This window comes from Acanthopagrus latus, chromosome 5 (assembly GCF_904848185.1).
Source record: "Acanthopagrus latus isolate v.2019 chromosome 5, fAcaLat1.1, whole genome shotgun sequence".
In the NCBI taxonomy this organism is placed as follows: Eukaryota; Metazoa; Chordata; class Actinopteri; order Spariformes; family Sparidae; genus Acanthopagrus; species Acanthopagrus latus.
The window spans coordinates 12,967,860-12,991,820 of record NC_051043.1 but is presented as its reverse complement, the minus strand read 5'-3'; the positions used below and the strand labels follow the sequence as shown (position 1 = coordinate 12,991,820).

The window sequence follows — 23,961 nt, the reverse complement described above, 5'->3', positions numbered from 1 at the left end:
AGTTGAAGGCTGTTTTGAAATGGAGATTGGTAATGAGACGGGAGGCCCCCGCCATGATCACATTTGGATTGCTGAGGCCTCAGCCGGCCCGGGTGATTTGGGAGACCATGGCTCTGCACGGAGTTCAAGCCCATCTCTCTGCGGGGGTTAGCAAACCCTGACGAGAGCCATTCTAAACCACTAAACTATATCTGAACTGTGAACTGAGGAGGAGAGCACCGAGTCAAGAGCTTTGGATCCCTGTCACAGCGCTCTTGGTCGCCTGCGTGTTGTTTTGACCACCTAAAAAGGCTAGCGGCATACATCCTTCCATGTTGCCATCTTTTTTTAGCCCTCAATGTCAACAGAGCGGCAGCTGACAGAAACCAGGCCAGTCAGCGGTTAAGGAGCTGACTTGGAAACAGCCAAATGGTGTGAATTCCGGACCCTGGTGACAAAGTGCTGTCTAATGTCTTTGCACCTCTGGACCTATGACAAATATTCCGGCTGTCTACCACTATGGCTGCGCAAGGAGACTAGCCAATGCGTCCTCGGAGAAAGGATATACTGTAAATCACTCACAGAGAAACCTCAGAGAGCCCCATGTGAGACAGGGAGGAGCAGAAGAGAATTAAGGGAGATGGAAAAGGAGGAGGTCCAGAACAGCCACCAGCCAAAATAAGTTTTCCACTTTGATTCAATTTTGAGGATTTTTCCAGCCTTTAGTGGAACCTCACAATCTCCCACACTGGCCATATTATGTACACAAGCCATAAAAATGAATAACATTTATGCAGCTGGGTGCATCTGGCAGCGATAGTCCTCTCATTCAGGGAGCCACAGGATGGCACCGTGCCGTCACATCACCCTCTCTGTTCTATGTATGGGCACCAGACAAGAGAAGACTTAGGGGAGGGGTGGGTGGTGTAAAGGGAGGCTCCCAAATGCTTTAAATGAGTTTTTTTTTTTTTAAAAAAAATAAGAGATTTCAAGGCAAATGGAGGCCATACGTGGCTCGTCCAATTTGGCACAGCCAGCGCACATGATTAGCCGTAGAGACGTTAATCAAAAGTGGCTCAGTATTTGAAGGGGCGGTGAGAGGCACTGCCAGCTGGTGACAACATGGCTTGTGTGCACGGGCCAAGAGTGAAGTTTATTTGAATATGGATCTTGCCGTGACCGTATTTCTCCAGAGCTCAGTTAGCAGAGCGTTCCTTGGCTCATCACTGGGATCGCCTCAGAGCCGCTTGGCATCCGGGAAGGCGGAAGTTTTTCCAAGCCGCAGAATGAGAATTACGATTTAGTCCATCCCCTCTGGTGGTGTGGGCATATTCATAAGCATTTATTCAGTTTGACGCTGGCAGAAATGCAACACCTAGTTCTTGGCGTCCGTGTGTTAGGATTTCCTTTCCAATATGAAATTATGAAATTGACAAAAAGGCTGTTTTTACAGCCTATGAATTAATAACACATTTAAAAATAAAACATCCTATCTTTCCACATAAAACCATGCTAGCCCCTTACTGAAAACACAGAGCTTAGATATTAAACTGTCAGTGCTCTTTCTGAGCCAGCCAGAGCTCACGTTGGAATACGACCACCAGTACAGTAAACCAGCAACAACACAGCATCTGTTTTCAGCTTTGATGAGTAACAGGGGGTTTTTAGTTTGGTTTGATTTGACAACTTACCAACTAATTGAGCTATGTTGTGAGCTTGTTGATCAGGTTTAGGGTAGATTCTGTTAGTAATCATCACTTTCTTATCAAATAAGTGTTAAATAGCTCTGTATTCCAACATTAATCACTGTTATAGAGTGTTTGGTCAATAAACCATGTCTTCCCTCCCCCAGTCATCCAGTCAAAGAGAAAATACATTTTCTGGTGTCCCAGTCCACTGTCTAATCAGGACAGAAGACTCCTTAAAAAGACTACTGCCAAACAGGCCAGGCAAAGTGTGGGGATGTGGAGGGGAGGGTGTGCCCACACCACAGTGTCCCAGGGCTCAAATCTGACCTTTGAGCCTTTGGTTTTTTTGTCAATGAGTGTTACATTTGCGCCCTTGCCGAGCAAGTTCATACAATGCTGATTAAGCCCATCACTGAGTTTGTGGAGATGCTCCTGCATTGCCATACTAGTGGTGATGCATAGCAGCCTGCAGAGATTGGTTTGCAGAGCTGAAAGGCGGGACAAATGTAGTGATGGAGTAGGAGAACATGGATGCAACAACTGGAATCAGGACACAGCGTCAGAGGTGGAGCCCTGTTCATTCCTGTGAATGTTGCTCAGTGGCGCTCAGCGCCAAAAAGGCTTGACTTCCCTACTATGAAATACCTGCAGGAAGGTCCACATCTCTGTGCACCGCCTCTGTGCACTTTACATGCACTGTAAATGGCCACTGGTTTTGTGACTGCACTTATGTCATCAGTGAGTCATAACCCTCACTAACCAGAATACAAAAGGCGGCTGTAATAAGGTGGAAAAGGGCAGGGGGATCATATTCTTCATGAAACAGGCTTTGACAAGGCTTCTCAGCATTCCAGGCCTGGCTTCGCCTGCCTCCCATGCTTCTTTGGAAATTTGTCTGGCAGCAAATACACTATGAAAGGCTCTTATCTCCTATCTGGGCAGCAGTTCCATGCACCAAGATAACAAACCCTATCTTATCTCGCTGTGTTCGTTAATGTCACAGCTTAAGGGGCTTGTTCTTCCACTTGCAATGGGGCTTGCAGAGCGGATTGTTTGCAGATTAGTCAACACAGGCCTCTGGAGGTCTTGGAGCACGTTCAAAATGCTTGTCTTGTCCAACAGACGTTCTTGCGTGCGCACATTGGCAGATTGGCTGCCTCCCGCTTTCCTGTGTCAAATGGCAGGAGTACCACGCAATGGTTGGTAGGCATCATTACACACAGTGAGATCTACAGTAGTACTTATCACATCAGACTAGCCAGTCGTGCAAGCCAAAACAAAAAAAATGTGCATGATAGCCACCCAAGGCCAACTTTGTTGTCAAATGTTTGGGGGATGACTTGTTATTATTCTGCTGCTGATTAGCCCAGAGCTCTAATCAGTGCTACATTTTCAAACAACATCTATTTGAGCTTATCAACCTAGGAAAACATTCAGCCCTGCAATATTTCATGCATTTTGTCCAGTGTGTGTGGCCAGATTCATGATCATCCCTTTGTGACACAAGAGACCAGGCAGAGCTCCATTGACTTCAGCCATCTGGCTATCTCACACAACCCTTGGCTACACAGTGGCTCACTCAGCGATTGATTGGGGTGTTGAAGGCCAGCTATTTAGCACATCAGAACAACAAGTACTGCTATCAAGCTGGCCCTTCTCATGCCTCGTTTCTGTGCCGCCCAAGAATGTCTCTTATCTCTTCCCTTCTGCTTGTTGGTTTAAGCCAGACAGCATATGCCCGCATTCCCCGTGTAATACACCGTTGTGCTCTTGGTGCAACCCTGACAGACTCACAGGTTGCCTCTGAGATCTGATGGGGGATGTAACCCCAGTGACGGTTGTTTAGGATTGCACCTTTAAAATAATAAAAACCTGCTTCCATATTGCAGCCTCGGCAAGGAATATAAGACCGACAAAGCAAAAAAAAAAAAAAAGGGCATTTTCCTCTCAACATGCTCTCCTGTGGCTGCACCAAAAGACTGACGGATGAAAATAAAGGCCTGTTCCATATCATTAGATCCCGCTCTCTCACCTGATTACATTCATATTAGTGCCTCCATTCTTCTCCCATTATTGTTACTTCTGGTGAAACAGGCCTGATAATGTGCACTCACTCGCTAGATGCAAACCTGCTCATTCCCATCTCTGATCCTTTGTTGTCAGCGAATGGTTTTTAAATGAAAAGTGTGAGTGCGGTATAATTATAATTCTGGGGGTATTATGAAATCAAATATCACAATGAATGTAATTTTATTTGCTTGTAATCTCTCTCACCCAGGCTAATAGGCGTTTTCAAAGGGCACGCTCGGGGGGTTTAAACGGCGGACCATCTCTAAATAGAATGGCTGCTCTGCTCTCCGGCTCTGTTCTTTTGTCTTTGATATGCAGGCAAAGAGCTTGACAGTCTGGGAGACGTGGGAGATTTGTCGGCCTGTGATCTCCATGCCTCTCTGACAAATGAGCGCCTTTGGCAAGGCTGCTGGAGGTACGGCTTCTCTGCCCTGCTGGAATCCTGATGAGACTTCACTGGAGCTGCTGGTAATGAAGTCAGGGCACAGGACCAAACTGCTGCCAGGAATGACCTTTAGTCTACACACATGCAGGTCATTTGGCATCCAGTGACTCAGAATTGCACATACCTTTGTGCATGTAGCACATTTTTCAGTGAGATGACACAAAAATAGACCAAAGCAAGCACCTCATAGTGTTTTCCACATTTTAAAAAGCACATTTTAACTAAAAATACAAATATAATTATCTATTCTTCTTGTTCTGTCAGTGACAAATGGTTTACATTTTACATTTCCTGACGATCAGTGATGGCTGATGTTTTGTCCGTATTCATATTTGACTAGTGGGGGTAATTTAGGATGCAATCACCATCCAGTCAATCTTCATTACACCAGACTCAAGTGCTCCACCAAGCACACAATTGCTCGACATTGATTTTGCAGATTCTTTCAGTCCGTGTAATTCCTCATACAGTGTATGGTAAAGATATCTCAGTGTGAGAATGAGATGTTAACAAATTATGACCTAAAAATTTGAATCCCCTGAGGATAAATGTTCTCATTTCAGCCCAACAGTGAGCAGGAAATAGCTGGTATCGATTCTGGACGTTTCAATTCCACACTGAGGAATCTCAAATCCACAATGCTCACGCAACGCAATCCAACATGGTTGCCTTTGTATTCAGCTCTCTGTTTCAGGGAGGCAAGTAATGATTCATAGGAAGAACAAGCACTACCCCTTGTGGCCCACTTGGCCCAGTGCAGCATGGGTAAATGGCACCTCCAGCTGCTTCTGGGCCCCTCCTGATAAGTTAACCTTGTGATAACATGCTAATGCCTGATTAATGTTGCCGTAATTAGACACAGCTTTTCACACTCAGTTAAGAGGACATCCTCCAGCAATTAGCCCGAGCCAGAGAGAGATAATTTCAGAGAGCACAGCAGAATCACGTTCCTCAGCTCGTTTCCATTCCCTCTTGGCGACATTAAGGTTTATTTTCTCATTATTTCATTTAATTACTCGTTTGATGTTTTATACAGCTGCCACAAGTAATCTTTGATCCAATTAGGAAATGCTGATTGACAGCGTAGGTGTGGGATTCAAAGACCTGCATTCAATTTGCCGTTGTGACCTTATCAGAGGATCTGCAGAGGATTCTGTATTCAGCACTGAATGCCAAATAAAAATGTAATAATTTCCCTTAAGAATATATTCTGCATGGATGGCACACCTTTGTGAGTAGGCGAGTGTGTGTGTGTGTGTGTGTGTGTGTGTGTGTGTGTGTGTGTGTGTGCGTGTGTGCGTGTGTGCGTGCGTGCGTGCGTGCGTGCGTGCGTGTGTGTGTGTGTGGGCCTGTAGGTATGAGTCTGTAAGAAGGCAGCATGTGTTTGTGTTTTCCGCGCCAGACATCTAACAATGAGGAATGAACACATTAGTGAGAGAGGCCCCTGTACTCACCAGCCTCCACACTGTCCATTAATAATGCACTGCCAGGGAATAGATGGGGGTTTGCGGAGATTAGTCCCGCATTAAGGACTCGCTTGCTATTTCCATTAGAGAGACATGTTGGTCTTTCTTAAACAAGAAAGATCAGCCCACCTGTAATTGGACTATAAGGTCCTACATCAAAATAGTCAGTAGTCCCACAAATCCAGCTGTGTGATTCCTTTACAATGTCAGTAGTTGCCAAAAACCCGTGGGATTCATTGTACTGTGTATGTGGATATTTTGAATGCTGTTAATATGAAAGTGGAGAGAGGTTTTATACGCTTACAACAACTCAGATCACTCTGTGAAGAGCATTTGAAAATTCCCTGCACTGCAAATAACAGATTTTTTTTGCCACTTGGGGGCAGCAGAAACAATTTGTGAGCTTTACTGATATATCATCTATTCTTAAGTAGCTAATATACACATCCAGCAGCTATGGAGAACCATGAGCATTTATTTTTGGTCTCTACCAACTCTTTAGGGAAATATCCAGCTCCTTAGCTGCTAAATGCTCCACAATGTTCACTGGCGAGTTGCTAACCATGCCTGTTTGGTGCAGAGCAGGTAAATGTGAAGTGGGTTTTTAGAGCTGTTTGTTCATGAAAACCTGCCTGCTGCAGCTGAAAATAACATCAGCGGTGAATCAAAACAGTAATGTAGTAGCAGGCCAAACACTGAGCTGAAAAACCATGTAAAGCCGAGGGGAGCTGTGAATGTGGATGATTAGGTTCATTGTTACAAGGGAGGAGCCACATTGTTTTCCACGCCAGTTTGATGGGCTATGTTGTTTTTGCTTTGTGGTTGTTCTTTTTCAATACTATGTTTATCAGATATTTCATTATTTTCTAAAAAATATAATACAAGACCAAATACTCAAAAACCCTCTCTTCCATCCCTAATAATACAAAAACAAAGCCAGAGTGCAAATTAAATAAATAATTATTATATAAATTTAAATAAATGATTGTATAAATGATGACTATTAGATAAAACAGGATTTATAAACTAGAGTAAAATAAACAACATGGCCTCTTTAAATTGCAGCTGATAAATGACATACATTTTGAAATGGATGTACTGTATAAATGGATAGCATATAGTTCAGGCAGAGCGATGAAGCAGTGTTTGAATTGGCTGATTGGCATCAGCTGTTTGTCACAATCACAGGCTCATTCAGATGTTGATGAGAGGCATCCATGTTATTCTTGCAGCTGTATATTACAGCCAATATATACTGATATATCTCACTATTACTCTGCTGACTCACTCATCTGAGGGGCATTTGCAGCTGCAGCACCCACCACCAGGGCCGCTTCTGTCTGTTTGGGGGCCCATACAAGACGGCGTTTGGGGGCCCCTATTTTGTCAAACTACGATGGATAGATTCCTAACCCTTTTAGGTGATCCACAAAGATGCAACAATCTATTACATTTTAAGAGGAAAACAGGATAGAATCATGAAAATCTCTCTCAAATTAAAATCAAACATCTTGAATTGACCCAACCACGCAAGCTGAACTGATAGAAAATGATAATACAAGGTAAACAGTGGGGATCCTCTATAGGTCCGTGGCTCCAAAATATTTCAGATTTGCTCCTGCAAAGATAAAACTCCTCAGGTTACCAAGCAAAATAGATCCTAAGCAAATTTTCATACTATATATTTGAGTTATGTTACACTAATGTTGAACATAATCTGTTTTTATATTAGACTTTGCAACATGCAGCACAGTGTCCCTTTAAAGCATGCACTCAATTTCAAAGTTATCACTTTTAAGCAGTTTTCAACACATTGTACTTGTTAGAGTAATAAACCAAGATACATGACTGATGAGCACTATGTGATACTGAAGGAATATTTTTGTGTATATTTCACAGGGTATTACAAAGTGGACTACTTGTGCCTAACTGATTATATGGTCTTAACCTTTATTCTGTGGGCAGAACTAACGGTATAGATTAAAGTATAGTTTACTTTAAATTGACTTTCATTTGTGTTATTATGATTCTTTTAAATAAAACAAAGTAATACATCCAAAATATAGCTAAACTGTAAGAATGTAGGCAAAATTGTTTGAAAGAAATTTTCACAATAAATATTCAAATAAATGTGGTAAGGAAAGACACAGCTAACTCAGCAGAGTTAACAATAATCTGCTCAGAGCAATAATCCACTTCCACAATAGTCCATAATAATCCAATTATGTAGCACGCTTTACATAAAACACCTATAAACTGAGAACACAAAAAAATGATAAATGAATCATAAACATGATTTTAAAGTAATATTACGTGGTAAATATTGAACAGCAGAGGAGGTCCATGATGGACCAGCAGCTCCCTCTGGACAAGGATACAGCAGACATGACGGACATCTGCCTAACAACACACCCTCCCTCCCTAAAATTTTACTTGACTGATTTTATTTTCCCCGATCCCCCTTGTTTATATCGATTCATTATGCTTGACTTGAAGTGGTAAGTGAGAGGGTAAAAAGGTGAAAATCACAAAACCAACACTGAATTGATCCGCCTAACAAGTATTAATTAGGTATTGAACACCACGCCCCCTGTGATTCTCAAACTGCAGTAGGTCCTGTGGTTTCTGCCTGCTGTTACATATCGATGGTGTATATCTAAGTGGTGTATGCAACGAGTAATCTAATACAGATACATTTTCCTGATATGAACAGATGATGACCTGCAGGCAGATACACGACATCCAAATCGGCACACTCTGGTATGCTGAATGGACGATAAATGCTGTAGAGCAGCCTCAGCTTGCAGTCTTGCCTCACTTCTGCCTATTTATTCATCCTTTTTATTTGATCAACTTCTTTTCACATTTCACAGTTTATTTGTTGTTTAAGTTGGAGAAACTTTGAGTTCAAGCTGTCTTGATCATGTAAGAAGAAGGTAAAACCCACTATGTCACTGTTGGCGTTAAAGTCTGAGAAGAACTTAATCATGAACTGCAGTATTAAACATTATCTTTACTCCATTAACTGGTCATAATATTTTGATTTCAGTTTAATCGTCACAAAAACAATAAAGTCATCTTCATATTTAAGAAGAAGGAGTAACTACACCAACTAAGGATTTATTGGTAACAGCCTCAAGCAGGGTCATGATTTAAAGTGAAATTGTAAATTTGAAGAAAAAAAAATCTGAGCAATAAGGAGTTGGGAAGTATTTTTTCCTGTATTAATATTTATTGCCTTTTTTTTCAAAGAGTTGAATAAAACAAATATTAAATGGATGCAAGTTGAATTTTCTTTTTAGTCTGTTGTGGTATTTTTTCTGTGGAAGCACTGACCTCAGAGAAGCAGTGAAACCTTCTTAACGCTGCTCCTCAGATCCAGAAAAACAAAATCACTGTGAGGATGATAACAGCAGCTGGAAGCCCACAAAGTTTTGGGTGGAGAACATTTCCAAATGTTTCTTGGGATTTTGTATTCATTTGTGGTATTTCTTGTTTATCTTTTTTTTTTTAATCATAATCTCACCACAAGCTTTTCTGAACCGACATGTCCTTGAAAATTACAGATGTTGAATGTCACTGACAGGGCTTTTCATCCCTGTTGGCTATAAGTAGACAAAGGAAACTCTAGACAGTTAAGCAGCACATCAGCTCAACTGCTGTTAGAGCCACAAGAGGCATGGTGACAGCAATATATATACAGAGACCTCACTGTCTGTGGGATGACCCCTGACTGAGGAGGAGATGGAGACAGCCTCAGAAAAAATAATCATCAATTTCCTCAACAGTGATGATGTGACGGAGGCAAATAAGTGTGTGGCTGATCTGAGCAGCGATTCACGGCTGTCAGCCATTGTGAGAAATGCTGTGGATGCAGCACTGAAGGGCATCAGCATTCTTCAAGAATGCACGGGCCTGTTGCACTACAACCTGCACGTGGCTGGGATGCAACACACCCTGAGGGATCTGCAGGAAACCCTTAAGGGTTTAAGAGTATATTCAGGCAGACGTATCTGCAACATGGCAGTACCTGGCAGAGATGATCACCCCCATGATTGAGGGAAGCATCCTCATGGGAGAGCAGTTTGACCTCATGAAGGCCCTTGTAACATGTTTGACCACTGGTGTCTAGGTGGCAAACTTTGCACACTTTACTGAGTCTCTGTACCTATACATGAGGAAACGTGGCCATGTGAGCCCCCACAGCTGACCCTAACCCTCTACATCCAAATAAAACTCCTCTTCCCTCCCTCTTACCCTCTCCTCCATTTCTTCGTTTGCCCACCCCATACACTTACAGAAGCTGATGTTTAAAGAAAAAAAGATCATTAATGATTGTTAAACAAAACAGAAATGAATTTTAGCGACCAATTGTAACAATTGTCATTCTAGAAATTAGCGTGCAAGGGCATCACTTAATGTTATAAAGTGGTGACATAAAGGCTCAGATGAGCATATATAACAGCAATTTAAGGCAATGTAACAAGGGTATAGTGTGAATTCAGAAAAGATTAGCTATGGTAAAGAAACATCAAACCAATTTGGGCTCTAAGGTCTTTTGAAGATTTGGATTATGCTGGAGCCATTTTGGAGCCAATGTATGCCTTTGTTTTTGTTTTTTAGAAGGTTCACGATGTAGATTTTACACCTAACTCTTAAATTTCATGACTGAATAAACAAACTGACCTTAAAGGCTAACATAATTTCATACTGTTTTACTTATGTGGTGGAACCCTGCCAACTTTTTAGCTTCATGCAGTGTTTCTGGGGACCTTTTTCCTCTGAACGCAGCTTATTTATTTATTTATGGAAAAATTAATACTTCTGACTTCGTGTTATTACTTCATTGATGTTGAAATCTTAAAATCCTGAGGTTTAATTTCTTCTGCAAAACTACATAGTACCCCTTTAAGGTTTTAAAACAAGATTCCATCTACAGTAGTCAACTGAACAGTCCAAAAGGCTAAAAAAGAAAAAAAAAAAAAAAAAAAAAAGGGGGAACGAGGAACGTGTGAAAAGAGGTTTGGTAAATCAGATAAACCACATACAAACCACACATTATAAACATTTACTAAATGCTACATGAAACATGAAAAATAAAAGAATACGTAGTTACAGAAACATACCACGTATCACAAAATGTGCATTCTCTGAGCATAACTCTCACTAACTACAGGTGCACTTGTTGCTGTCTTGTCATAAGTGCGTTTTGTACCACGTGATTAAAAAAAAAACAAAAAACTTCTTTCCATATGGTAATTGTGTTCTCTCCAAACACACGTTCTTTATTTCCCTGCCGTGTCTTCTGTGATGCAATAGCAGCAATGTGTGCGTGCAGTTTATCCACTGACTGTATGAGATCGACCTGCAGACAGCGGGAGATCATGCGTGAGGATGCCCGCCGCAGCACAGATGGAAACACCCATACTTTAAAGCACTAGCCCACACCGCCCCTCCTCCATCAGCTGATGACGGTATATAATGTCAACCCTGAGCTTGGCAGGAAGTGCAGCTTGCGCCTAGCTGGAACATGAGGCGAAGAAGCTGTTTTAATAATAGCTTCTTGAACAAAAAAAACCTCAGCTTTTGACGGTAAGATAAGCGTTTATGACTTGCCCGCGGTTACAGACATTTGTAGTTGTTGCGTTGTGCCCTGGATTACCTCTTGGACACAGACTGGTTGGCTGCTAACGTTAGCGTTAGCTTAGTGTTACCATTGAGCGAAGTTGTGTTTGTCCACTTTATCTGTGATAATATCGCACAACACGTGCATTTTGTGACATTTTGTCAACTATGTAATAGTTGTCGGTTGAAAACAAAGTCTACCAACGGTTAACAGAGGCGGCAAACATCGTTGGATAGCAAGTAAACTCAGGAAAGCTAGGTCTCGTTAGCAGCTTTTGCTTTCGTACCAATAATCATTAGAAACTCCACCAGTTTAGTGGAGCCTTGCTTATTTCGCAGGTTGCATAGCTCCCCTACTGTTGTTCATGATCATTTATGAATCTATACAGTTCACTTGTGAATTCGGCACACATAAAACACGATAAATGATGTAAGTTTTTGGTGTGTTTGACTCGAGATCTGTGGGACTGAACAGTTCTTTAAAATTAAGCTTATTGGAACATGTAAAAAGTATTTTCTCTGACAATAGAAAGGAAGAATGCACGTTTGATATTAAGAAGAGTTTATATTGTGTTTTATAAGGGCATGTCTGCCGAGAGTGTCCTAAAATGTCAGATTTGAACCCACTTTGCATTTTAACATCGCAATCCTGGAAACTAGTATATCTAATATTAGTAACTGACTTAATGTAATTTCTCAGTAGGTTGTGATTTCACCAGCATACACTAAAACGTGAATTTGATGATTTCAATTTCACTTTCTCTTTGCTGTCATGTGCCCAGTAGTGTGTATTAGGTAGAGTTTTTTTAATATTTAAACATTTCCACTTGTTTTCTCATAACTTCTTATAGAACAAACAAGATGGACAGTTACAAAAGAGGACGACCATGGGGAAAGCTAGTCAAAGTGGGCTCCAGTGAGACTGTCCTGCTGTTCAACAGGGAATGCACAGTTGGCAGAAAAAGAGGTGGGTTTGTTTCTGCTTGTCATGGAATCTTGTTTCTCAGTATGTTGTTAACATTTTTATTTATTTTTTTCATCCTGCTTTTAAAAAGCTGTAAACCTGGTGATGCCTATTAACAAAAGATAGTCTAGTCTGTAGACATTGCTGTCAGTGTCTGGAGCCTTTATAACCTCCCCCTTGAAAACACAAAGACTTCTTTAGTGCACCAAACTTAGACAGCCCCTTGTGATGATAACAAAAGGCCTCCATTGAGAACATGTGTGCAGAATATTAAGTAGATTTTTTTTGTGTGTGTGTATGGGTTTTGCTTAAGAAAAGGTTAGGCCTATATTTCCCTCCGTGTCCGCTTTGTTGTAGAGAGCTTTGGGGTCTACTTTTTTGCAATGCAAAGTGACTCATCTTAATTGGGTAGCTTATGTCTGGGAAATGGAGGTTGTTTTTGGTTTTTTTTTTTAATGTCATGAGAAGGTGAAATGTAATGATATGCTAGAATGCTCAGAGGGGGCGAAAAAGAAATGATCGCGCAAACATGTGTTAACATACTCTGAAAAAGATACACATATTAAGATATGATAATAGATCCTTTACCATGGAAATTGTTAGATGAATAAAACAAGACTAAACAGAATAAGAAAAAAAAGCTAAAGGCTGGCACTTTATAATGACCATCAGTGACCATGTAATTTTACAGTTAATAATACTTTTAGTTAATAGTGTTTTTGACTGTTAACTAGCAATTAGATGTTTTTATAAACCATTAAGATATTGTTAATAAACATGCAACACTTGCACTTGCAACTTTACAATAAATGATTGCTTAAAATACATTTTAAAGCATTTCATTGTTTAATGGTGAAATAACAATTTGTTAAAGTTTAATTAAAGTTTCACCATTTATTGAGGGTTATTATGAAGTTTTACCTAATAACAACTATATTCACTATTTTCACATGCCAAAAACTGACTATGGCGCAGGATAATTGCTCACATATTTGTAATACACACATGGTGTGTAGCAAAATACTAAAAGAGTATAAAGATATAATGACACAGAGATGTTGGAATGCACAGGATTCAAACAGGAATGGCCCATGACGGTTGTAAATATAAAGGATATTCTTATTGCAGTACTGCATTAATCATTATACCCTCTCACAAATGACACCAATAAGATTAAATGTAATCTGTATTTTGTCTTTTCAGTGTTGTCATAGTGATGCTTTACCGTTTTTTTTGTTTTGTTTTGTTTTCCAGGATGTTATCTGTCCTTTCCGGCCAACAAACTGGTATCAGGGGAGCACTGCAAGATTGTGCAGGATGAAGGCTCAGGACTGGCATGGCTGGAAGACATGAGGTACCATAGTCAGATGTTCACCCATTAAAGAATTCTAACTGCGTGTTATGTTTGTTTCCTGGTGGACTGCACTAAATAAGTTCATTTCAGCACTATTGGTGGTTAGAAAAAAATACAACTTGGCTATGTTGAAAAAGTTCAAATGTATTTGAAAAAAAGACTTTGCTTGTAATTTTAGAGCTGTTAAAATGATCAGATTTACTTTTATATCATCCAGCGACACATCCATTTGTTTGTCTGTCTGTCTGTCTGTCTGTCTGTAGTACTAATGGCACGGTGATCAACATGTCCAAACTGGTCAAGAAGCAAACTCACATGTTGCAGAATGGCGATGTCATCTACTTTGTGTACAGGAAAAGTGAGCCAGAACAAAGTGAGTTGTTAATGTTGTTCGCTATGAGGATGTTTATATGAATTTATTTCAAAGAAAGATAGACAACATCTTCCTCCTCTCACCCTGTAGACGTTGCCTACGTTTACCACTCAATCAAAACGGAACAGGCTATTTCACATCATAGCTATGGTAAGTAGTCAGCTAATTCCCCCACAGCTCCTTTGTCGAATGCATCTACTTTGATTCTGCAGATATTTTGTAAAACCCACCCTTTATCTAAACTTTAGACATGGACAGGTTGGCCCACAGTCCTGCTCCAGTTCCATCTTCAGAGATGACTCTCTCAGTGGAGCCCGTAATGCTTACAAAGGCTCCTCATGATCCAACACAGGAGGAACCTCAGCCCTCCACCTCTGCTTCCCACTTCTGCATTGAGAGCCCTACAACTTGTGGTCCCATGGCAACCACAGCCTGTCCTGCCTCTGGTAGGTTCTCTGCTAAAACTCTGCTGATGAGGGGTGGTGTATTGTGATGAGAGGGAGGACTTTTTCTTCAGCTTTCTGTCTAGAAATTCACATTGTAGATTAATTGTTATTGATTATATACAGTACTTCTGAGCTCAGTTGGTGGTGGGAGTTTTATGTGGTCATGCAAATGCCATTTCTCCGCAAGAGATGGGACTTCCCAGAGTCTCCGCCGGTCATCTTGTAACCTCGTGATGTTGAAAAGACTCCAGGGTGAGACTCTTCTAGCCAATAAAGAGTCCCACATGTAACCATTCTGTAAAATCCCAACATGTTGTCTTTACAATTTTTTTTTTTTTTTTTTTTTTTCCCTTTTTTGGATAGGGCAAAGCTAGCTTTCCCCCCTTGTTTTCAGGTTTTGCTCTGTGCGAAGCTAAGCTTTCTGGCTGGTGCTTCATATTTAATGGATGGATTTGAGAGTGTTACTGAATTTACAGATCTCTGCAAGCATATTTCCCAAAATGTCAGACCATTCCTTTAAGGACACAACAACATATGCCATGATATTAAAGCCTAGGGCCCAGTAGTTATTAGAATGGTATTGTAATAATAATGTTAATGTGATTACAGCTGGTATAGTCAGATTTCTCCAGCCAGCCTCTGTGTCCTGTTGAAAGAAACCGTCCTGTTGACATTGGTCTTGTTTATTGGGCAAAATGTGTCATCACACTATTTTCAGCCTGGTGTTTAACTGACAGAACTGTCTGCTTTCATCTAATTTGACACATCCCTAGTCTTCACTGTTTCAACTACATTCTCATATCATCTACGTACAGTATGTCAAAACAGAAACATTATTTGATCCTTGTCTGTTGTTCTTCCATCTTATCAGGCCAAGCTAAACATGCTTCCACGGAGCAAGAAAAAGACGTAGACAACATGGAGCCAGGAAGCAAGAGGAGAAAAACTGATGACGGTAAATAGCTTCTACCCTGGGATTAATCCGGTGTGGTGATTCTCACGTTAGAGTGTGGGCCCTATCTTTGTGGCAGCACAGTGACGTTTTCCTGACTTTGAAATTCGATTTTTTTGGTCCGATTTATGTTGAGCAAAGGGTGCACAAATGAAGGCAAGGCAGGTGGGAGGTTCATTCAAATTAAGAATCTGAAGGCTGTTGTTGGAATTTTGGCCAGCCTTGGGCCTTAGACTTGACACTGAGATTACACAGCTGCCACGTATGTTATTATATCAAGTCCAAATTGCAAACAAACCAATTTAAGACTTCCTAGCAAGTAATTGTTTCAAACATCTAAAACAAAACAGGAATGCTTGTATGCACTTTGATTTCATTAAATAATCTGGATAACTGTTACAGCATCTACAGTCCTTACATTCTTTTTGTTGTATGACAAGCTTCTTGTTCTTCTGAAGGTGCACATGTTAAATCTGCAGCCTCAGATTAGAGAAGTGGTGCACAGGAGTGCTGTATTATTATACGCAGCTGTTGACTGTGATTACTTTTGTCAAATCACATGCAAATGATGACACACACCTCGGCGAAGGTCATTAATCATGACATTCTTTCCACCATTTAAAAAAACAAAACAAAAATGCAAACACTGCTGTATAACATTTTAGGATATGAGATAACCATAATCAACATAACAATGAACTATATTTACCTTCAGACAGCCCTTTTGCACTTGCACTGCCAGGCAGACATGAACCAGAAAAGCAGGTGAGCTTAGAGACGCCCACACTGGTCATTGTGCTTGCACAAACAGAAACTTTGTCTGTTACCAGAGCTTTACTTACAGCTTGTATTCCAACCCCAGAAACTTCAGGTCTTACCTGGAAAGTTTTCTGCCGAAAACCCAGACTCGTTGTAGCGTGTAATATAGAGTTATTGTGTTTACAGAAAAAGATTACAATCCGGGTTTGCCACATACCTCCCTTACAGAAGTGGTTGGCTCAACTAAGGGAAGTGCTGGGAGTGTTTTGTCTAAACCACCCGTGGAAGGGACTAAAACAGACAAGATGGAGGAGACCCTGACGTGTGTTATTTGCCAGGACCTACTGCATGACTGTGTCAGGTAAGATCACATGGACCTTGTCATTCAAACAGATGTCCAAGCTCAGGGGCTTGAAACTTTCATGTTTAACAGTGCAATGCAGATTTATTTCTGAGCCTCTTGTCTTTGCTTCAGCTTGCAGCCTTGCATGCACGTCTTTTGTGCTGCCTGCTACTCCGGCTGGATGGAGCGCTCTTCTCTTTGCCCCACCTGCCGCTGCCCTGTGGAGAGGATTCATAAGAATCACATCCTCAACAACCTGGTGGAGGCCTACCTCATCCAGCACCCAGGTTTGTGCAGATAAACATTATTAAAATAGCATCTTTTAAAAAGACTCAAGAACTTCTTACCTTGTATGATTTTCAAACATGGTTTACCTTCCCAATGCTGACGTTGTATACGATTTGTATGTCCCTTTCTGTCCCACAGAGAAGTGCCGCAGTGAGGAGGACCTAAAGAGCATGGACAGCCGTAACAAGATAACTCAGGACATGCTGCAGCCAAAAGTTGAGCGCTCTTTCTCTGACGAGGAGGGCAGTTCAGATTATCTGTTTGAGCTGTCTGACAATGACAGTGACTCCTCAGACATTAGGTAAACCTGTGTGATTTGTGATTTTGATTTAGTTTTAGACGTTTGATGAAAGTTTTTATCAGTATGACAATCTGCAATAACACAGTATCATTACTTGGGAAAGTCATCAGGGTTGGAAACCTGTTTTTGCTTGTTTATTGAACAGTTCTTCATGTGATGATTTTTCTTTTACATTTTTTTCCCCCCAGTCAGCCTCTAGTGGTGTGCAGACAGTGTCCTGGCTACAGGAGGGAGATCAGTCAAGTGCTGTTTGCCTCAGGTTCTAACTTCTGGCTCCCTGGTCTGCCAGCTCCACCGCCTCTGCCTCCTTCACCCAAACCAGCAACTGACGAGGAATCTGCATCTGCAAAGGCCACAGGGGAGCAGCCCTCAACATCCTCTGATATTCCCTCAGGTGATTCTAAGTGTACATTAGATAAGAGGATCAGTAACTAATGTTAAACTTAAACAGTCAATGGCAAATAGCTAGCCACCGCATTCTGTTATAATCCTGACACTGTAATTCTTGCTTAATCTTACTGTTGGTGTGTTCTGACATTGGAAAATGCATCTGAAAGCTAACTTAAGCAGCTGTGGAGATCTTCGGGCCTTCCTCCTGTCTCAAATATTTTTCTGCACTTATCCTGTCTGTAGCTCCTCACGAGTACCGCTGCCCCCCTCAGGGCTGCCATCTCATCTGCACCTGCTGCCTCCAACCAATGCCAGACAGACGGGCCGAGCCAAACAGCCAGCAGGTTATTGCTCAGCAATGTGAGTGCTCCACTTGTTAGACACTCTAGTATGTGTTTTTGAATGTATAGTTTCATTTCAACAATCAAACTGTTGTTGTATTGAGGACAGTGAAATAGAAAAGGAATTAAACCTGCAGTGTGGAATGCTCGTTTCCTCCTTATGACGGATACCGTTGAGACACGCTCATGACACCATAGGGACACCAAACAGACGTCAAAGAACTAGCAACTACTGAGGCTGATTGTTGTGTCACTTTGAAAAAATTGCAATAGAATTCTCAGCAAAGACAGTGTACAGAGAAAATAACTTGCCATACCACCAGGTGGAGGTATACTGCATTCGTTGTTCAGTAAGGTAGAAATTTACCTGGCCATGATGGGCCTTATCATCACTGTGAGGGTTCCTCCCTTGCTCACCTGGTAGAGCGTGCGCCCCATGTACAAATAGGCTGAGTGCTTAGCAGTTTCCTGTCAACTCTTCAGCTGTCAACTGTTTTGCAAGGGCTTGAATGTAACAGAAGTTAATTTATATGAAAAAGTGTTGTGCTGAAGCTTTAATAAAGTAAGCTAAAATTAATAGAGTCTATAAACCAGTCAGCGTCAGTTTAAATTGTGTTAGGCTCTTCGATAGAAAGACACATTTAATAAACGTGTTGAGTTATGCTATACATGTAAAATCTGCTCATGGTTGCAGTACATCTTTGCCAGCCATTCACATGTACAGGTAGACAGTTGCACAAAACCGTGATATACCTCTTATGCATGATGTGCTGTGTGTTGGCAGGTGTGCTGTGCCATCGACCCTTCTGTCACATGTACTGGGGTTGCCAGAGGATTGGCTGTCAAGGCTGTCTGGCTCGATTCAGTGGTATGTATCTGTTTCAGCAAAACAGCCTCCGGGGGATTTCCACTGTTGGGCTTATTGCTGGGTCGTTGTTTTCAACAAGTATTGGAATTTTTTTGGGCTAGTGTCCAAATGCAACATCTGTTATTTTGATGATTGTCTTTCTAAAATTATAAGCATTATGTGTTTCTGACATTTAATTCTTGGCAGGAAAACTGATTAAACATAATTGTGTCGAATACGAATTAGGCATGAAGGTGTCAGACTTTGGGTAAAAATAATGAAATAACAGGACACAGTATGGCATTATAAGCTCAATACACTACTGAGCAGTATTGTAGGGTGACTCAATGATTTTGATTCAGTGTCGGAGAAACTCTGCAACTAAGATGAATTTCGACTCAAGCTGATGAAGGACCCTAGGACCCCATCCTTACAACCCTAAAACATCCTCTATGCGATTTGGCTTATTATGTATTTATCAGTGCTGCAGAATTATGTGTTTATAGTTTGCCAAATGTTTCATGGTTCAAATCTACCATTTTCTTTTTTTCCCCTAGAGCTCAATCTGACAGACAAATGCCTGGATGGTGCGCTGAACAACAACAACTATGAATCAGAGGTCCTCCAGGTGAGACCATCTGCACATGTCAGATATTGCAATGATATGTTTTGTGTTAGTTTTTCATTTGTCTTTAGAATGCATTACTTATTACAGTCATTTGTTTTGAGATGATGCTTATCATGTCGTGTGTGGTTGGTTCTCACTTAGTATGTATTTCCTTGATGCACAAACACACTTTTGATCTGTGTGTCCTCCAAACAGCTCTTACCACACTAAATAAGCTCTGCTGGTTTAAAAAATGTCAAGGGTATCAATTAAATCTTATACACGACTCCAATTACAATCTAAGCTCAGGTTGTAAGATGTTTGAATTGCATTTCTGCGCCTACTGTCCTATGTGATGATGAGATGCCATTTGTTTGTGTGCCTTCATCCTTCCACCAGAACTACCTGACCTCCAAGGGTAAGTCATGGAGAGATCTGCTCCAGGAGGCTTTGCAAAGCTTACAGCAGGGACATTACCATCCTACAGGTGAGCTTTTAGATCAAAACTAGAGTCACTTTTATTATCAAGTAGTAGCACTAAGTACAAATTTGGGGTATTTGTACTTTACTTGACTTTTTATTTTCATGCAGCTTTCTACTTCTAATCCATTATATCTCAGAGGGGAATATTTTACTTTTTATTTCACCAGTTATTTGAGTTACTTCACAGATTAAGATCCTTGCATACACAAAACACAAAGAACTTGCAAAATTGGACATTGTCTTGATGAATTAAACCACCAAGCTGATGCAGGTACAGCTAAAATCATTTGTGTAACATTTCATCAAATTACAAAAAGTTTTACTTTAATACCGGAAATGATTTCACATTTAAAAACATTTCAAGGTTCCAGCGCAACAAATGTGAAGATTTGCTACCTTCCTATTTTTTTATTATTATTTTAGTACTTTTACTTAATTTAGAGTAATTTTGAGGTTTGTGCTGTTGGTTAGACAAAACGTGCATTTTAAAAAATGTACATGTTCACTCAAACCAAACGATCAAATTACTTAGTAGAGAAAACCATCAGCAGATTAATCCATAATGAAAATAATCATTAGTTGCAGTCAAATACAAAAGGGTTCAGCTCCGCCTGAACAAACTACATCACGAAAATCCTGCTTAATTAATGCATGTGGCGTACTTTTTACTCTCACTACTTCAGTACTTGAAGTACATTTTACAGATTATACTTGAGTATGATTAAACATAGTTGTACTTGAAAAACATATTCAGTGCAGCACTTTTACTCACGTCATGTTATGAAGTATTTTCACTGTGTGAAATGGCATTTTTACTAAAATAAGGATCTGAATACTTCCTCCACCATTGCAGATACAACTGGAAGATCCAGTAAAAATTCACAGCACATAAAGGGTGGCTGAACTAAGGTCCCAATGTCCTATAACAAGAGGGAGTGATAATATCTTGTCCTTTTTGACTCTCTATCAGATTGTCGTGTCTCTGCTGATGCCATCTTGTGCTACTGCTGTGGCCTGCGAGCATTCAAAGAGCTCGCCTACAAGTACAGACAGAACATCCCTTCATCTGAACTGCCAGGTCAGGTTAAATCAATTTGATTTTCAGTGTTTTAGACAACTTGGATGTAAAATGACTCACTGATGTTGAATCAAGGCTTCATGTAATATCTTGTATGATTTTCTGTCTTCAGCTGCTGTAATATCTCGTCCTGACTGTTACTGGGGACGCAACTGTCGCACGCAGGTGAAGGCACATCATGCAGTGTAAGTGTTTTTTAATAATTCTGTTGTGACCAGCTCTGCCTGTACTCTGGAATGACATGACAGATATGCGATGTGCATGCTGTTCACTTGCTTCACCACTAGAAGGAGTCCTTGTATAATCTTGGTCCTGTCGTCCTTTTATGTCTTCTGTTTGAAGACCTGTCTATGATGCTTCATGACAAGGTTTTGTGCGCTTAATTTACGTGGTTTTCTTTTCTGTACTTTCATTTCAGGAAATTCAACCACATATGTGAGCAGACACGGTTCAAGAGCTGAACGAGCCGAGTGGTTTGTTTCTTTACAAACGTGTCAAATTGTAGATAAGTGAGCATCTCGTAGACACAATCTTGTTATGTTTCGTCCATTATAGCTAACTGCCTTCCAGATGTTATGCAATAACCTAATGCAGAAATTACAATCAGTATCCATTTACAATAGTGGCCAGTGTCTTACTTGACACTGGGCTGTGTGAAATCATGCTATGCACAATAACATTAAAATTCAATGTTTACTAAAGGTTTAAGATGCTTTTTTAGAGTAAAGACCTGTAAGGGCATTTAACACCAGCCTCCATTTAAATTTTAATACATTTTGTCTATGGCTTATGCGTTCATCTACCACATAACCAAACACCAACTGTTTGGGTAATTTATTTGTTGTTTGTTAAAAATGCTTCCTGACATGTCCTCCAGCCTACGTGACAAATGTTTTCTCAGAGTATGAGACGCAATCTCTATGGATTAAGGCCATTTATGTACGCTTACACATAGTGGTGAGCATGTTTTTTTCTTTTTTATAACAAGTCCTCCTCCAGCCTTGGCAGTTGAGGCTTAAAACACCTGATGTATATTTACGTACTTCTGTCTTAAGAATGCTGAATGAAGAATCCAGGGCTTCCTACAACATAATGCAGAAAAAAAACATCTGTATCACAGTGAAGTGATACAGAGTAGGGCAGCAGAGCACCATTTAGGTGTTTCCATGATCCAACCTTTTTTAAAGTATATATTGTAAAGTAAAAATCCCTGACCTCTGAGGGACTTTCCTTTTTCAACAAGGCATTACTGTGTTCCCAGACGAGGGCAAAAAGCCACGTCCAAGCCCCACATGTGCACCAGGGTAGATTCATAATCCCATGTGACATTTGTATAGGACTGGCAAGGGGATCAATGTGTACGGGGGCCTCTATTGTATGCTTTGCTCTGGATAATCATCTCCAAGGTGATTAAAGTAGTGTAGAATGGGATGCTTTCTCAGAGCCTTCTAGTAAGGGCTAAGCTGTGATGAAATGCACAGATGAAAAGAAAATAGTCTGCACTTCAGTAAACCACTAATATGATGAAGGTGATGTTCCCATTAGGAGCATCAACCTGTAGTGTAGAGATTTGCAGGATACACTTGGAGAAGGAAAGGTTGAGAGAATAGTGCCAATACAACACAACGGTATGTTCTGTTGCCATTTGTGTTTCTGTCTTACTTTTTGATAGAGGTTTTATTCAGATGTTTTGGAAAATATTCATTTTGGTAAGATTTTCTCCAATTCCTCAGGTACACAAAGCTGCTGTTTTTTGGGGTTTCTTTTAATTGCAGCTTAAACATGATTGGTGGTTAGAGGAGTTCTGTGTCAACATGTAAAAGCTGTCACCACACAGTCATGTTGAATTTGATGACCTCTCATTTATGACTATCAGCACCCAAGTGTCAGTGAGTCCCCAGTGAGATCTGGTATTGATGTCTACTGTAAAAAGAAAAAAATACGCCTTCGATTTTTGCGACTTGGTAGCCAAGTCAAATAAGACCATATAGACATTAGTTTGAAGAGGCCTTAAATATTGAGATAGAAGAATGAAGTAATGGCCTTGATGTTTCCCTGTGTTTTGTAGAATCACTGTTATTGGCGTGTAGAAAATGCTGGTGGACGTGAAGAATGAGGGAGTAGAAAATGTTAAACGCAGGGCTTAGCTTGCATCCAGTACATTTAAATGCTGGTCCATTTCTCCATTTTAATTTAGTTTTTCAGTTGATTGTAGAAGAATAAAATAAAGATACTCAAGATGTCTGGATGTGTTTTTATATTGTACAGCCATAAGGATATTTGCACATAACTTGACTCTCACAATTGGAAAGTCTTCTTTTTCAGTCAGAGTATGACATATCAGTAATAGCTCATAAATATCCGCTCTGTGGTCAAATGAGGAGTTTCATTCCATCTTTTATTATAAATCATCAGGAAGGGAATGCAAGGAAAATTATTTTTAATGGATGTCTTTGATAGTGCTTTTTTTTTTCTTTTTTGCTTAATGTTATTAGACACATTAGCCATAGTGAATATAGAACTGGAATGTGTTGTCCTGATATGTAGCGCTTCATATTTTTGTTGTGAATGGGCACTTTCCTGGCCTGTGCCAGAGCTCCTGAGTTAATCTGTGGTGTTAGCAAGGTGGTTTAGGTGTGTTTTTCTTTTTCTGTGTTTTTTTTTTTCTTTTTTTACCCCTTCAATCATGTTGGGTCCACACTGGCATTCCTTAGCGGCTCAGGCCCTCAGCACAAACCCGGTCGATCCCCCAACAGAGTGACTGAGTTTTAATTATTCCCGACCGGAGATCTGGGCACCCTAAGCCATCAACAGTCCCAAGCCGCTCCAATCAGGAATTGGTATTAAGAAGGCTTTGGAGAAGTGCTTTGCATTCTCCCTTTGGTGGGGTATGTTGTATACTAAGGCAAATATTTACTCACTTTGTGTGCAAAAGTCTGGACCAGGCTGCTCAGCAGTATGGAAGAGGCAGGTTTCTTTCTACCTCATCACAGCTCCCAGGAAGACGGGAGACTTGACAGGCATCAGAGTCACATTCACATCTGTTCACAGCTGGGATAGAAGTCCTGACTGATGCCTGCAAACTTTGTATGCAATGCACTATATGAATAGATTAGATTATCTATACCATAATCATCTTCTAGTTTTGATCTATAGAGAAGC

The 23,961-nt window shown here is 40.6% G+C and overlaps 1 protein-coding gene across 2 annotated transcripts; it reads left to right on the top strand.

The window, feature by feature from the left end:
* Positions 1 to 11,032: 11,032 nt before the first annotated feature.
* chfr (checkpoint with forkhead and ring finger domains, E3 ubiquitin protein ligase) lies at positions 11,033 to 23,534 on the top strand. Of its 2 annotated transcripts, none has more exons than XM_037098093.1 (18): positions 11,033 to 11,240; positions 12,125 to 12,240; positions 13,492 to 13,591; positions 13,855 to 13,964; positions 14,055 to 14,114; positions 14,213 to 14,410; positions 15,282 to 15,365; positions 16,350 to 16,482; positions 16,597 to 16,751; positions 16,891 to 17,053; positions 17,242 to 17,447; positions 17,687 to 17,803; positions 18,569 to 18,652; positions 19,189 to 19,259; positions 19,638 to 19,725; positions 20,692 to 20,799; positions 20,912 to 20,984; positions 21,218 to 23,534. In XM_037098093.1, exons 2-18 carry the CDS (start codon positions 12,135 to 12,137, stop codon positions 21,258 to 21,260), a joined length of 1,899 nt encoding a protein of 632 aa, XP_036953988.1. In that variant the 5' UTR covers positions 11,033 to 11,240; positions 12,125 to 12,134; the 3' UTR covers positions 21,261 to 23,534. The 2 variants fall into 2 exon arrangements, with proteins under 2 accessions (XP_036953988.1, XP_036953986.1); XM_037098091.1 differs by having other exon boundaries at positions 11,034 to 11,240; positions 16,308 to 16,482.
* Positions 23,535 to 23,961: the final 427 nt, after the last annotated feature.